This window comes from Pleurodeles waltl, chromosome 9, assembly GCF_031143425.1.
Source record: "Pleurodeles waltl isolate 20211129_DDA chromosome 9, aPleWal1.hap1.20221129, whole genome shotgun sequence".
NCBI lineage: Eukaryota > Metazoa > Chordata > Amphibia > Caudata > Salamandridae > Pleurodeles > Pleurodeles waltl.
This window is the reverse complement of record NC_090448.1, coordinates 465,615,925-465,629,802: the sequence shown is the minus strand read 5'-3', so window position 1 is coordinate 465,629,802 and position 13,878 is coordinate 465,615,925. Positions and strand designations below refer to the sequence as shown.

At 48.2% G+C, this 13,878-nt stretch overlaps 1 protein-coding gene across 2 annotated transcripts in view; it reads left to right on the top strand.

Annotated features, from left to right (window-relative positions):
• Window positions 1-13,878, top strand: part of EXOC3L4 (exocyst complex component 3 like 4) — a 584,807-nt gene that overhangs the window by 278,367 nt on the left and 292,562 nt on the right. For both annotated transcript variants that reach the window (XM_069207295.1, XM_069207294.1), the window contains exon 5: window positions 12,568-12,696. In XM_069207295.1, the coding sequence (XP_069063396.1) occupies window positions 12,568-12,696 (129 nt within the window). The remainder of the gene's footprint in view (window positions 1-12,567; window positions 12,697-13,878) is intronic.

The following is a 13,878-nucleotide window of genomic DNA, read 5'->3' as shown; positions in this document are numbered from 1 at the left end:
CGAAGACCGTTGCAATGCTGCATTGGTTAACATCGGACCCTATGGGTCCCAGGAGCCAATGACGATGTACGCCGTCGGTGACGGTATGCACCGCCGCGGACCTGACCGCCATTTTCTATCTGTTTAATCACTCGATACCTGATCTTCGATAGGAAAGGATCTCCACTGCAAGTGCTGCTGTGACCTCGGTCTGGAAGAGACAATGGCTCGAGTGTTTGGGGAAAGGTCCCCTGCCTTCACATCAGAGGAGTTGGAGAAACTCATGGATGGGGTCCTCCCCCACTGCACGCTACTCTACGGTCCTCCAGACAAACAGGTAAGTACACTGGGAGCATGCTGTATGGGCTATGCCTGTGTGGAGTGGGGTGGATGAAAGATGGGGGGGGGGTAGATTTAGGCGTGCATGAAACGACGGTGAGTGCATGTGCCACATGGCAAGGGTAGGGATGGGGGCCAATCACTTTGACGGTGCAGTTGGTAATAACTTTCTCTTCCCCCTGTACAAATCATGTAGGTCAGTGCCCACCAGAAAAAATATATTTGGCGTGCCATCGCCAAGGACGTCCAGACCCTGGGGGTCTACCACAGACGGAGCACCCACTGCCGGAAAAGATGGGAGGACATTCGCCGCTGGAGCAAGAAGATGGCAGAGGCTCAGCTGGGAATGGCCTCCCAACGTGGGAGGGGTGCCCGTCGCACCATGACCCCCCTAATGTTCATGATCCTGGCAGTGGCATACCAGGAGTTGGATGGGCGCTTGAGGGCATCACAGCATCCACAAGGGTGTGAGTACATTCACATTCTGCTGACTTTGCTCGCAGTGGAGGGGTCTGGGTGGGGGAGGTGGGCTGTGGGTTTCCCAAGGCCAGGGCGAGTTCCGTAGGCGAGGTCCCTCCGTAAGGCAGGCCATGTGGCACCCCAGCCCACCTCTGTAGAGTGCCAAGTGCACCTAGTCATGCCCCTGTGTCATCTATGTGTGCAGATGTCGTCCATAGCCTTGTAGGCCATTTCCCAGGAATTGAACAGTGGAGCCCAAGAGTGCGGCGTAGTGTAGGGGGCTTCTGCGTCTGTCGTGTCCGCCAACGGTAGCGGTAATGCATGCACTCAACATGTCTTTCTTCTGTCGTCTCCCCCCTTTTTGCGGTCTTCCTGTTCTTGTGTGCATTAGCATCACCAGGCGGAGGAGCAGTGGCAGTGGAGCACGAGGGAGCTGCATCCCACATGGCCATGGAGGGCCACACTACGGACTCGGAGTTCACCAGTGGGACGGAGGGCGAGGGGAGCCACCACCCCCCCCTTCCAGCACTGCCTTCCCAGCAGCCCCTCAGCCTTCACCCCGTGCCCGCTCACCCGGGAGGGTGGGCATCACCTTCGCCCCAGGCACCTCAGGCCCTGCCCCAGTCACCCCTGCTGCCCTCAGTGAGGAGGCCATTGACCTCCTCAGGTCCCTCACTGTTGGGCAGTCTACCATTTTAAATGCCATCCAGGGTGTAGAAAGGCAGTTGCAACAAACAAATGCATTCCTGGAGGGCACTCATTCTGGTCAGGCGGCCCTTCAGCGAGATTTTCAGACTCTGGCCTCAGCACTGATGGCAGCCATTGTCCCTGTGTCTAGCCTCCCCCCTCCAACTTACTCCACCCGACCCAATCCCCTGTACCTCAGCCTATCCCAAGCACACCTACAGACCAGCATGCACACACGTCAACACACAAGGGAAGCCAGGCAAACATAAGCACCACACATCCCACAGGCACTCACGCAAGCATCACACACATGCAGACACACCAACATCCACTGCCTCCACTGTGTCCCCCTCCTCCTCGTCTCCCTCCTCCCTCCCTGTCTCGTCTACACTCACACCTGCATGCACTACCTCTACAGCCACTACGTCCCTCTCCAGTACACCCACCACCACACCCCGCTGACGTGCAGTCACCACCCCCACTACCATTCACACGTTCCCTGTGTCCTCTCCCAGTGTGTCTGTGATGCCCACTCCGAAGATACACAAACGCAGGCACACACCCACCCAACAGCCATCCACCTCACGACAGCCTCCAGCGCATGCACCTTCACCCAAAGTCAGAAAACGAACACCTCCTACAACCACAACCTCTTCCTCCACTCCCAAACCCCCTCCAGCTACCCGTGCCTGTAGTCACCGGAATCTGGAGTGCACCAGCCACAAGGGCAGCCAGTGTGGCACGGAGCCACAGCACAGACAGTCCCCCACCTGTGAAGCATCAGAAGTTGGCCAGTGCCCGGCGGAAGAGGGGGAAGACTCCAGCCACCAAAGCCGCTCCCAGGGGTCCTGGTGGGAGTGTGGCCCAGGAGGCCACCGCCAGCATCATCCCCGCTGCCCAGGAGGCCACCGCCAGCACCAGCCCAGCTGCCTAGGAGGCCACCGCCAGCACAAGCCCAGCTTCCCAGGAGGACACCGCCAAGCACCAGCCCAGCTGCCCAGGAGGCCACCGCCAGCACAAGCCCAGCTGCCCAGGAGGCCACCACCAGCACAAGCCCAGCTGCCCAGGAGGCCACCGCCAGCACCAGCCCAGCTGCCCAGGAGGCCACCGCCAGCACCAGCCCAGCTGCCCAGGAGGCCACCGCCAGCACAAGCCCAGTTGCCCAGGAGGCCACCGCCAGCAAAAGCCCCGCTGGGCCATGAAAGACCGCCAGCAAAAGCCCCGCTGGGCCATGAAGGACCACCAGCAAAAGCTCTGCTGGGCCATGAAGGACCGCCAGCAAAAGCCCCGCTGGGACATGAAGGACCGCCAGCATAAGCTCGCTGGGCCATGAAGGACCGCCAGCAAAAGCCCCGCTGGGACATGAAGGACCGCCAGCATAAGCCCCGCTGGGCTAAGAAGGACGGCCAGCATAAGCCCCGCTGGGCCATGAAGGACCGCCAGCACAAGCCCCGCTGGGCCATGAAGGACCGCCAGCAGCTGAGTCCCTGCAATAGAGACGCCGTCTCAAGCACCGCTGAACAGGGCACCGCCGCCTCAAGCACCGCTGAACAGGGCACCGCCGTCTCAAGCACCGCTGAATAGGGCACCGCCGCCTCAAGCACCGCTGAACAGGGCACCGCCTTTTCAAGCACCGCTGAACAGGGCACCGCCGCCTCAAGCACTGCTGAACAGGGCACCGCCGTCTCAAGCACCGCTGAACAGGGCACCGCTGCCTCAAGCACCACTGGCCCATGAGCGCCAAGAGCACTGATGCTACTAAGTCCGTCACGGTCAGAATGAAGCACTCTGGGTACCATGCCCCCTCCAGAACCAGTGGAGAGATACATCCGCTACCTCTGTCCTTAGCAGGATGAAGCACTCTGGGCACCATGCCCCCTCCAGAACCAGTGGAGAGATCCATCCGCTACCTCTGTCCTTAGCAGGATGAAGCACTCTGGGCACAAGGCCCCCTCCAGAACCAGTGGAGAGATCCATCCACTACCTCTGTCCTTAGCAGGATGAAGCACTCTGGGCACAAGGCCCCCTCCAGAACCAGTGGAGAGATCCATCCACTACCTCTGTCCTTAGCAGGATGAAGCACTCTGGGCACAAGGCCCCCTCCAGAACCAGTGGAGACTGTTATCCACTTGAGAGACTGTGGCTTTGCACTCCCCAGGATTGAACAGTGGGCAAGCCACCCACTGTAGAAACTTGAGAGACTGTGGCTTTGCACTCCCCAGGATTGAACAGTGGGCAAACCACCTACTGTAGAGACTTGAGAGACTGTGGCTTTGCACTCCCCAGGATTGAACATTGGGCAGACCACCCACTGTAGAGACTTGAAAGACTGTGGCTTTGCACTCCCCAGGATTGAACAGTGGGCATGTGCCCCCCTCATGGATTTGGCGTTGTGCACTCAAGCGGCTGAGGTTCCCCCCCTTTCCCTCCCCCTGAGGTGCCTGTTTAGTTGCTGTCTGATGCCCCTGCAGTGTTCTCTCCGTCATGGTCGGGGATCTCGTGTGGGCCTCGCCCATACCGTGTGGGCCCAGTGTTCCACTGACTTAATTGGAGCACTACCTGGACTACTATGCTTGGTATATATTTTGTAAATGGTGGATATGTATATATATATCTTTTTGCCTACTTGATTTTAATATATTACAATGGTTACACTCATTTTCTATTGTCTTTGCATTCTTCCGTGGTGGTTGGGGGGTGTAACTGTGATGTATTAATATGCATTAGTGTGAGTGTTGTAGTGGGTGAGGGTGGGGGTGGGAGTGTTGCGTGTGTATGTCCCTGTTTTTTCCCTCCCCCCTCCCCTGTGTCGTAGGTGCAGTACTCACCGCGGTCTTCGCCGCCGGGGTTCGTGCTCCTGGTAGAGGAGCAGGAAGACTATAGCAGGTAGAATTTGAAGTTCCGGGTCCATGGTGTCCTCCTTCCTCGTGGGGTGTGTAGAGGTGAGCGTTTTCCCTTCGAAATTCCTGTTTCCGCCGTGTTTTTATCCGCAGTGAATCTGCCCCGGAAAAGGTGGCGGATTGGCCTGTCATAATAGTTTGGGAGGTACATTGTCTCCCGCCTGTCTATTGGCGGTGACCGCCGCGCTGTTTGTTTGTACCACCCTGGTGGTCTGAGTGTTAAAGTGGCTGTCTTTGCTGGCGGTTTCCATCACGGTCGCAATTGCAAATTTTTTACCGCCGGCCTGTTGGCGGTCTTACCGCTGCTTTAACACCTCCTCCGCCAGGGTTGTAATGACCACCTAAATCTGCAGAGGCACAAAAGAATGACACAAGACATAAATGGCCCTGGAAAGACCAGGGTTGACACAGAAAAATAATTACTCAGATATGTTACACCCTCCTGGATGAGAGAGCAACAGACAAAAATCCGAAACGGTAAACAGGATCAGACTGGCCTCTAGAGAACCGGACGTAGATGAGAGACCGGACGACCGAGGTGATCGGGGAAACAGGATCATCCATGTGGGCCACGAACACTCGTAAACCCAGATTCTCCCTGACCACGTCTCCACATCCAAGTGGATTAACGAATGGACTTGGGGTTAAGTAACGTACTTGATGACACCGGTTGTGCCACACAGCTCAATAAGATTTTGGTTATTGTTAGTTTTATTACGCCAATACGCCTATCTCAGCAGGTGTCACATTTAACATGCTCAGGGGGTGTTCAGGGGAGGTACATACAATATTTTAACCTGGAATGTTAGAGGGATGGCCAATATCTCCAAATGTAGCAGAATATATAATTACCTTAAGCGCCATGCAATACACATAGCAATACTACAGGAGACACACCTCACGACTGATGAACTGAGCAAAATAGACAGAAAGTGGTCAGGAATGACATACAGCACTAACATATCGGCATACGCGAGAGGAGTGCTAGTATGGATAGCCCCAGTGTCCCCTATACAGTTAAGTACACGCAAATAGGCAAGGATGGAAGATATGTCCACTTAAGAGGAGAACTGGATGGGAAACAACCGAGTATTACAGGAATATTTGCACCCAACATTAAACAGGGGGATTTTCTACTGTCCACTTATGCAGCTCTGTCATGGAACCCACTGACACCCAGCATATGGGGGGGAGATTTCAATTGCGTACCAGACGTAAGTATGGATAGATCTCATCCCCCGCTCGAGGGCGCCCAGAGTAGAAGACTCTCCCAAGCGCTGCGAAATTGGTTGACAGGCAGGAGACTACTTGATGTATGGAGGAGCTTGCACCCCACGGACAGAGAGTACACTTTTTTTCCAGGTACGCCAACTTCACACCTGAATAGATTTGCTATTGTGTACGAGCGAACTCACTGAACTATTAGTCAAGGCATCATACCTGGCTAAAACTATATCAGACCATGCCCATTAGTGGCAACGGTGCGATGGGGTAGACTACATACCTACAATCCTGTCTGGCGCTTGCAGCCGTCCCTGCTACGTGACCCCCCCCCCCTTCCGAGCCGAACTGGCAGAGGGAATAGACTCATACTTTAAAATAAACACAAACACTGCATCGTCAAGGGCAGCACAATGGGACGGACACAAGGTGGTGATAAGGGGTTTGTGTATGTCGATGTCAGGCGGAGTTCGCCGGACATTGCACAAGAAGCTACACGACATTGAGAGGAGGCTAAGGGAGGCGGAGAGGGTAATAGGGATGGACGGGGGGACGAGGGGAATATGATTGAACTGAAAAATCAATGGCCCGAAACTGATGTGCGCTTGCTAAAATTTTATTACCGACACTACACAGCGCTATTACATGCCGAAGGAGACCGCTCCAGCAGGTTGTTACCCTGGCTGATGAAAGGCAAACAACAACATTCTGCCATAAATGCTATTTGTTTAGCTGAAGGTAACATAGTTAATACACAGCTGGAGATCAACGAGGCCTTTAGACAATATTACACCACTCTGTACAAGGCGGGGACCCCCGCCTGAGGAGCAAATAAGAGAATTCTTCTGGGTACCCCAATTAGCCAGGTTGACGGAGACACAGTTGTCAGATCTAGAGATGCCCATAACACTGGACAAGATCCAACAGGTGCTGAAACAAATGGTGCATAATAAAGCCCCGGGGGGATTGGCTCCCAGCAGAGTACTATCAGGTTTTTGGAACGCAAACGGCAGCACCATATCTGGAAATGCTACAAGAAGTATTTGAAAAAGGTCACCTCCCAGAATCACAACGCAAGGCAATTATAGTGGTCCTCCACAAAAAAGGGCGCGACCCATTAGATGTTCGGTCCTACCGGCCCCTGTCTTTGATAAATTCTGACTGTAAATTGTTGGGGAAGGTACTAGCAAATCGTCTTCTCCCACTGATGCCGATATTAATCCACCCAGATCAATCCGGTTTCATACCCGGCCGCAGCACTCACACTAACATCAGATGCCTCTTATGACTAATAGCCGCGACCCCGGAATCGGACTACACTCGAACAGCGGTTTCATTTGATATAGAAAAGGCATTTGACACACTGGGCTGGCCATATTTGATGAAATCCCTAAAATGTATGGGTTTCGGTACCACATTCATATGATGGATAAAAATATTATATGCAGTCCCGAAAGCAAGAGTGAAGACAGGCGGTATAATATCAGAGAGATTCGAGATAGGTAGAGGTACTAGACAGGGATGTCCCCTCTCACCTCTCCTGTTCGCACTGGCAATTGAACCACTCGCAGCACGATTGCAGTATTAAGCGCCACACTGGGGTATTCTCGATGGGGATGTACACAAGGTCATCTCCCTATATGCGGATGACACACTGATATACTTGCGTAATCATTCGGAATCCTTACCGGATCTATTACATTTATTAAGTACATTTGGGGATATATCAGGCCTACGAGTAAAGTGGTCAAAGTCATGTCTGTTTCCGATGCAACTAATACCGAACCCCCAAAGAGAAATAATCACCACACACAATTTACAGTGGTGTCACACCACTTTCAAATATTTAGGGGTGCAAACATATCATGACGAGCTGGACATCAGAGAGGGGAACTTAGACTGGACGATTAGATCTATAAGAAGCTCGATGCCCTTCTGGTGCTCACTTCCACTTTCACCCCTGGGGAGAGTGGCAGTAGCTAAAATGATTATTCTACCTCGGATCTTGTACTATTTCTCGGCCTTGCCGCTCAAACTCCCCAAGAATTACTTTGCGCCCCTATCCAGCCTGCTGACAGACTTGACGTGGAATACAGGACGCCGTCGAGCAGCCCAAGCCAAGACTTATATGCCACTGGAAAAGGGAGGGATGGGTGCACCCCAGTTTGAATTGTACTACGCAGCGGCACAAATACACTGGATCATGGACTGGATGTGTAACCCAAACGGCTTGGTGGGGCAAATGGTGAGCACCTTGCTGGGACAATCGAACGTACTAAATTGGCTCGTCGGCTGAGAAAATCCATTACACAACAGCAACATTTTGCTGGGAGTGGCAGAATGGATATGGCGCCGATACGTGCCGACGAAGGGACGTACACCACCGTACTCACCCAGAATCCCATTACTAGCTACCCCGGAATTAAATAGCATAACACGACAATTTAAACTAACAACCTGGGTCACTAAAGGTGTACATACAATCGGAGACATATTTGGAGAGGGACACTTTCTACCACGTGAAGCATTAGCAAGCACGTTCAATTTAGGCAGGGGCGAATTCCTCACACACAGGGCGCTACAGCAAGTGGTGCGCAATACATGGGGAAACGGTAATAACGAACCTCATACTTCACCAGTACTCCATGAATTATTGCTAGGGACAGGCACGCAAACAGATATATCCTGGATATACAAGACACTACAGAATTACACAGAAGTGGCTCAGACACGAGCAAAAACTAGATGGGAGGCGGCCTTACTCACACCTCTGCCCACACAAAAGTCGAACACAGCACTTGCAAATACATGAGAGTTGGTGCGAAATGCCCGTTTCCGATATATGCAATTCAATTATCTACACCAGACATATCTCACTCCAGCTAGAATAAAGCGTATGTTCCCACAATCTACCACAGAATGTCTGAGATGCGGGTTGCCGGAAGCAGATTTTTTACATATGACTTGGAGTTGCCCATCGGTACACCGCATAAGGCAGGAAGCAACGACGCAAACAGCTACCTGGTCGAGACTACCCCTACTCCCTACCCCGGAGTCCTGCCTATTGGGGGTGCGCACACAGCGTGGGAAAGACAAACAAAAACACAGGTGCGCTGACCTCGCGTTCATCTTATTCAAACGCTTGATAGCCATACAGTGGAAATTGCCCAGCGCCCCAGATATACACCAATGGACATTGGAGATGCTACATTGGGCTAAAGCAGAAACACAAGTACTACATACACAAAAAGATGACATCGACCCCCCTGAACTATGGCTACTCCATTGGTATATATACCTTCATGTCACTCCCTCTTGTCGCTAAGATCACACCGAAATGAATAACCCATCTCCTCAACCAGTCTCAGGTCACATGTATCACCTCGCTTTCGCTCCCCTCCTTGCCCGCCGTGTTCCCCCCCTCTCTCTCTCTCCACCCTCTCCTGCCCCTCCCTCCCCCCTCCCCTTACCTCCCCCCTTCTTTTTTCCTTTCTTGCCCACACCCCTCCTCTTTGCTACTCCTCCCCACATTATCAGACACATGCTGAGAGCATACATGAGCAATTGAATTTATATATGGCGTTTCACTGTTAACTTTTTCTTTTTTGAATATTGATTGAGTGATCTGTTGATGCATCATGTAGTCAGTAGAGATATACCAAATGTAAGATGACTCGATAAAATGACTTGTTGATATGTTTAGCTCACTGTAAACAAATGAAATAAATTAATGAACAGATTTAAAAAAAAAAAGAACAGCCTGTGCCAAATTTCAACATTTTAATAGACTGGAAACCCTGCTCGCTACAATTAGTCTAATGCAGCATTGCTGAGAAATGAAATTTTATTTATCTAATTAATGTGAAATGTCAATATCCATGACTATTACGCAGTCTATATATTTAAATCTGATGAAGGAAGTTATCCCATGGTGGCTTTAAGTGAATGGTATGAAGGGAGGCCTGTCGAAGTGAGAATCCGGGTGGATTTACTGCTTACAGTATTGGACATTGATTTTAATGATGCATATGCTGAGGCTGCATTACAGCTTTATGGCCTGGAGGTCATATAAAGGGATTGTCTGCTAGAGGAGACCAATCAGCATTTTGGCAGCCTCCTTTCAGCAGCTGTTCATTAACAATGGCGCCAAGGCAATGAAACCCGTCCACCTGAAAATACAGTTTGCGTTGTCAACACCACTCGGAAGCCACATAAAAATACATTATCCATAGGTTTACCTGTTGGAAAGATAGATTCGGTGCATACGACTGTTGCAGCGATTTCGAGTGACGGGGGGCCTATCATGTTCTCATAATAGGGTCAAACAATTGCACGGGGATTTACCACTCAGCAAGGCCAGAAGGCCGGGGCACTTTCGCGCGCAGGATGAACGGAGTCATAGGAGGCAGCATGGCCTGTTTGTTACAGCCTTTTTCTGCTTGGCTGCAGCCCTGCAATGATTGCCACACTGCTGGATTGACAGTTGCCCTCTTCCTTCGAGTGGGATTGAGAAGTGACTAAAACCATATAAATGTGCCTGCAGACCTACTGCTGCCCCATAAAGAGTTCAGTTTAGTTATTTTGACAAGCAGGTTATTAGTTGGTTTAGTTTCTAGTTGATTGGCCCCCAGGGATTAATCAAAGAGAGATTTAATTATTGTTGGAGTGTAGCTTTTATATTCAATATTAACATGAAATGCTTGCAAAATAATGTATGATGAAGCTGCATAGAAAACGTGATAGAAGAAAGATTAATGTACGCGTTTGAAATGTGCCCACGGCGAATGGCCACCAATGTATACGATGATCAATGAACTTGACTAATAATGAATAAATAATGTGTTCATGTATGATTTTTTACTAGCTTTATGAATTATGTATTAAGGTTTTGCTAAGTTAATCACTAGGCCTTAGTTAGCAAGGGTCTGGGCCTAGCTGCCTGGTCTCATATTAACTGTGTTTTTCTAACGTGCAATCTTCCTGAAGGACATGGAACTGTACTTTTCCAGAGGCTAGAGAAATGTGTGTGTAACCGTAGTAAATTCTTTCTCATGAGACCCGACTTGCTCAAGGGGACATTCTTGCCAAATGCAACAGTGTAATTCGCAACAGGTACAAGGTTGCCTAAACTGGTAAAGACAATGGAACTACTGACTGGAGCGGCGAGTGTAACTTTTCTTACCTGAAATTCTACCCGTTGAAGAAGTAAATCACAGGAGCCAATAAACTGCATGAGGACTGTTTTAAGTGAAAATTCTAGTAAGTTGATCAACGGATTTTTGGACAGAGATAACGATGCACCAAACATTGACCAATTGGAAATTAGAGACTTGTCTGGCAAATTCAATTTAACAACGTGGCACCAGGAGAAATCAGCCATTAGAGGGACACTCTGCTCTTACTCTGATATTCTGCTTTAAGACTTTGCTGTTTGATACTTTAAACCATCCTCACCTTTCTTGCCTTGCCCGATACTTGCTTCTCCTCCTTATGAGGGAAGAATTCCTTTTACCCTATCTTGTTGAGACTTTGCTGTTCTATCCTATCTGATGGCGAATGAACTGCTGTCCTGAGGACGAAGACTGACTCTGTATGCTGACCCATTACAGAGGGTAACTATGTGATGATAAATTGTAATTGTCTGTTTGCCGTTCCTTTCTAGGTACCAACTGCTCTTTCGACAGAGGCCATAGTTAGATGTTTTCCAAATTTATGTTGCTAAATTGTTTTGCATGAAGCCCAACATGCTGATGCTAATTAGAGGGTAGTGAAGGAATTCACTAATTGGATGCAAATAGACAAATGACTGGATCTTTGCCTTGTTGAATAACGTGCTAATGATACTCTGATAAAGTTGATTCATGTTGACGTTGTGCTTTGTTCTAATGTTCATGATTTTTGCTTTGATAAGCCTTATTCAAGTTGTCATATTGTCACATTGTTAATGTGCTTGTTGGTATTGAGACTAATGAACTTGCTAGTAGAGTGTAACAAATAGGGAATAAATATCTTATATCTTATTATAGGTTGTGTGGTTATTCATGGCTGAAAGGTCATGGTGTGTTTTGTTTATTATTAATGTAGATAACTAATTGATTAATTTGTTATTGTGAATATTGATGAGATTATTGATTTATTGACTGCAATGCTGAATAGATATCTCGTTTTAAGGTGTCTCCAAGCAGGGTCAAAAGATTAATTGGCCTAAAACGAGTCCCCGTGTAAATAAAGTACCGAGGTTGGGACGCGTTATCATTAGTGTTGCACGAAAAAAAAAAACTACGCAGTGATACGTTCTTTTTAATTAATTAATGATTTATCTCTTCAGCCCTGACCTGTTTTCATTGGCACAAGTTATTGCTGCGAGTTTTCTTTTATGTGCTGGTGTTGTTTACCCATGTTAAACAAATCTAATGAGAATTCTGTTGTCCTGGAAAGGAGATGGAAGGGAGAACAAGCGAGATCGCGCTGCAAAAAATAATAAAAAGTAGTCCACAAACCGGACAGGAAACAGCGAGCCTCGTATGTTTTCAGTACTTGGTCACTAACCACCAGAAAAGGCATGATGTATGCATGCCTTCCAATAATGAAAGCAAGCAGATTTTAAATGGCAAGTCCACGAACCAATTAAAGACACTGACGTGATATGGAGCCCTTTTCTAACTACCAAAATGTCTCGCAAGTGAAAAGCATGTGCAAGCGCATGCAACGCAGGCTCAACCCTAAAAATGATGACAATTGCTGAATTGAAGAGATTTGTATTCAGGACAGCATTAGTGCCGTATTAATGGGAATCAATTGGGGATGATTGTCAATAGCAAACAGAGCTAAATTAAGTAATATGTAAATAATGTGAGATGGCGAAGGCCATACGGTTCGTCTAATGCTGCTTTATGTGAAAATGTAACATCTGAATATAAATACAATCATCGGTTTGTATTTTAGCTTACCATAATCTAATTGTTCGTTCATGCATATTAAGGCAACCATTAAGAAATACATGGAGAATGTCTGCCAAATACAGAACAACGACTGGGACCGAGAAAATGAACCAGATACAGAAATATTGGATGGCATCTATACTTCCGAGCTGTATATTGACATTCAGGAGGTATGTTCAGAACAAACATAATGTTTATATGCTGTATATCTCTATCCATATACAAGAATACAATTTCAGTTTTATCAAATTCGGTAATATAGTCCATGTGAATGATGCAGTTGTTTAACTGAATAATCTATAGCAATGTATACAATAAGTATGTTAATAAATACTTTTAACCAAGTGCTATATTTTTGCCCAAACTCATTGCTGTGAAAAGTAGTCAACAAGGGAATAGGAGAAATTCTAAAGAAAATTGAGTTGAGACTTCAGCAAGATTATAGCAGCACAACTTCTCTTTCTAGCCATACTTTACAGAATGCGAGCCTAAAGTAAAGAATATGAGGCACATCTAAAGGCCCACATAAGAGCAGGATGGGTTATAAAGCATTTGCTACATTTACGTTGTCGGTGCCTTTGCTGCTCTGGCCCTTTTGCGCTGGTGTGTGGCCTTTATTTGTCTAGGTCTGATAGGAACGAAGAATAGCTGGCCAAGTTGACTTGAGCTGCAGTTTAAGTCTACCTGGTCTTCCTTCTAGGTTTTCAAATGAATAAATGTCAGTCCCTTAGAAGGCTTGCAAAGTCCATTCCCCTTGGCCCTTTTGTGCATTGGTTTGGCTTATAGTGAGTGCTATGTCTCCTGTGAGGACGTTGTACCTCATATCCTATTTGTTGGCAGGAAGGCTGGTTCTACCAAAAGGGCTTCTTTGAACCTTGATGTTTCACCTTGTTTTTGTAGCAGTATTTTAATGCCTTCCTCTGTATTAAGGATAAAGACAGATTAGCCAAAACATGAACACACTTCATAACCCAATCCAGTCTGTGTATTTTCCCTTCTTTCCTACTATGTTGCTGCAAAGTAAACCCAAATGTTTTGGGGTGATCTGTCAAGCGAGGGGGGGCTGAGAAAAAAGAAGGGGGGAGTTTCAAAAAAGTTGTGTTTCCCATGTTAATTCCCAAAGAATCTTTATACATTACTACAGCCTGAACCACTGGACAGTATTACACCGAATTTGGCAGAAAGCTAGCTTTTGGTACGCAGATTGTGTTTTCGCTTATTTGGCTTAAAATCTGTCCAGTAGTTTTTGAGATATTAAAGGAAATCCACATTTGTATATCTCTGGCTGCGATGACTTTGCAAATAATGACAAGATTGTGCAAGGAAATGCACAGCTTTGATTGGCTTCCAAC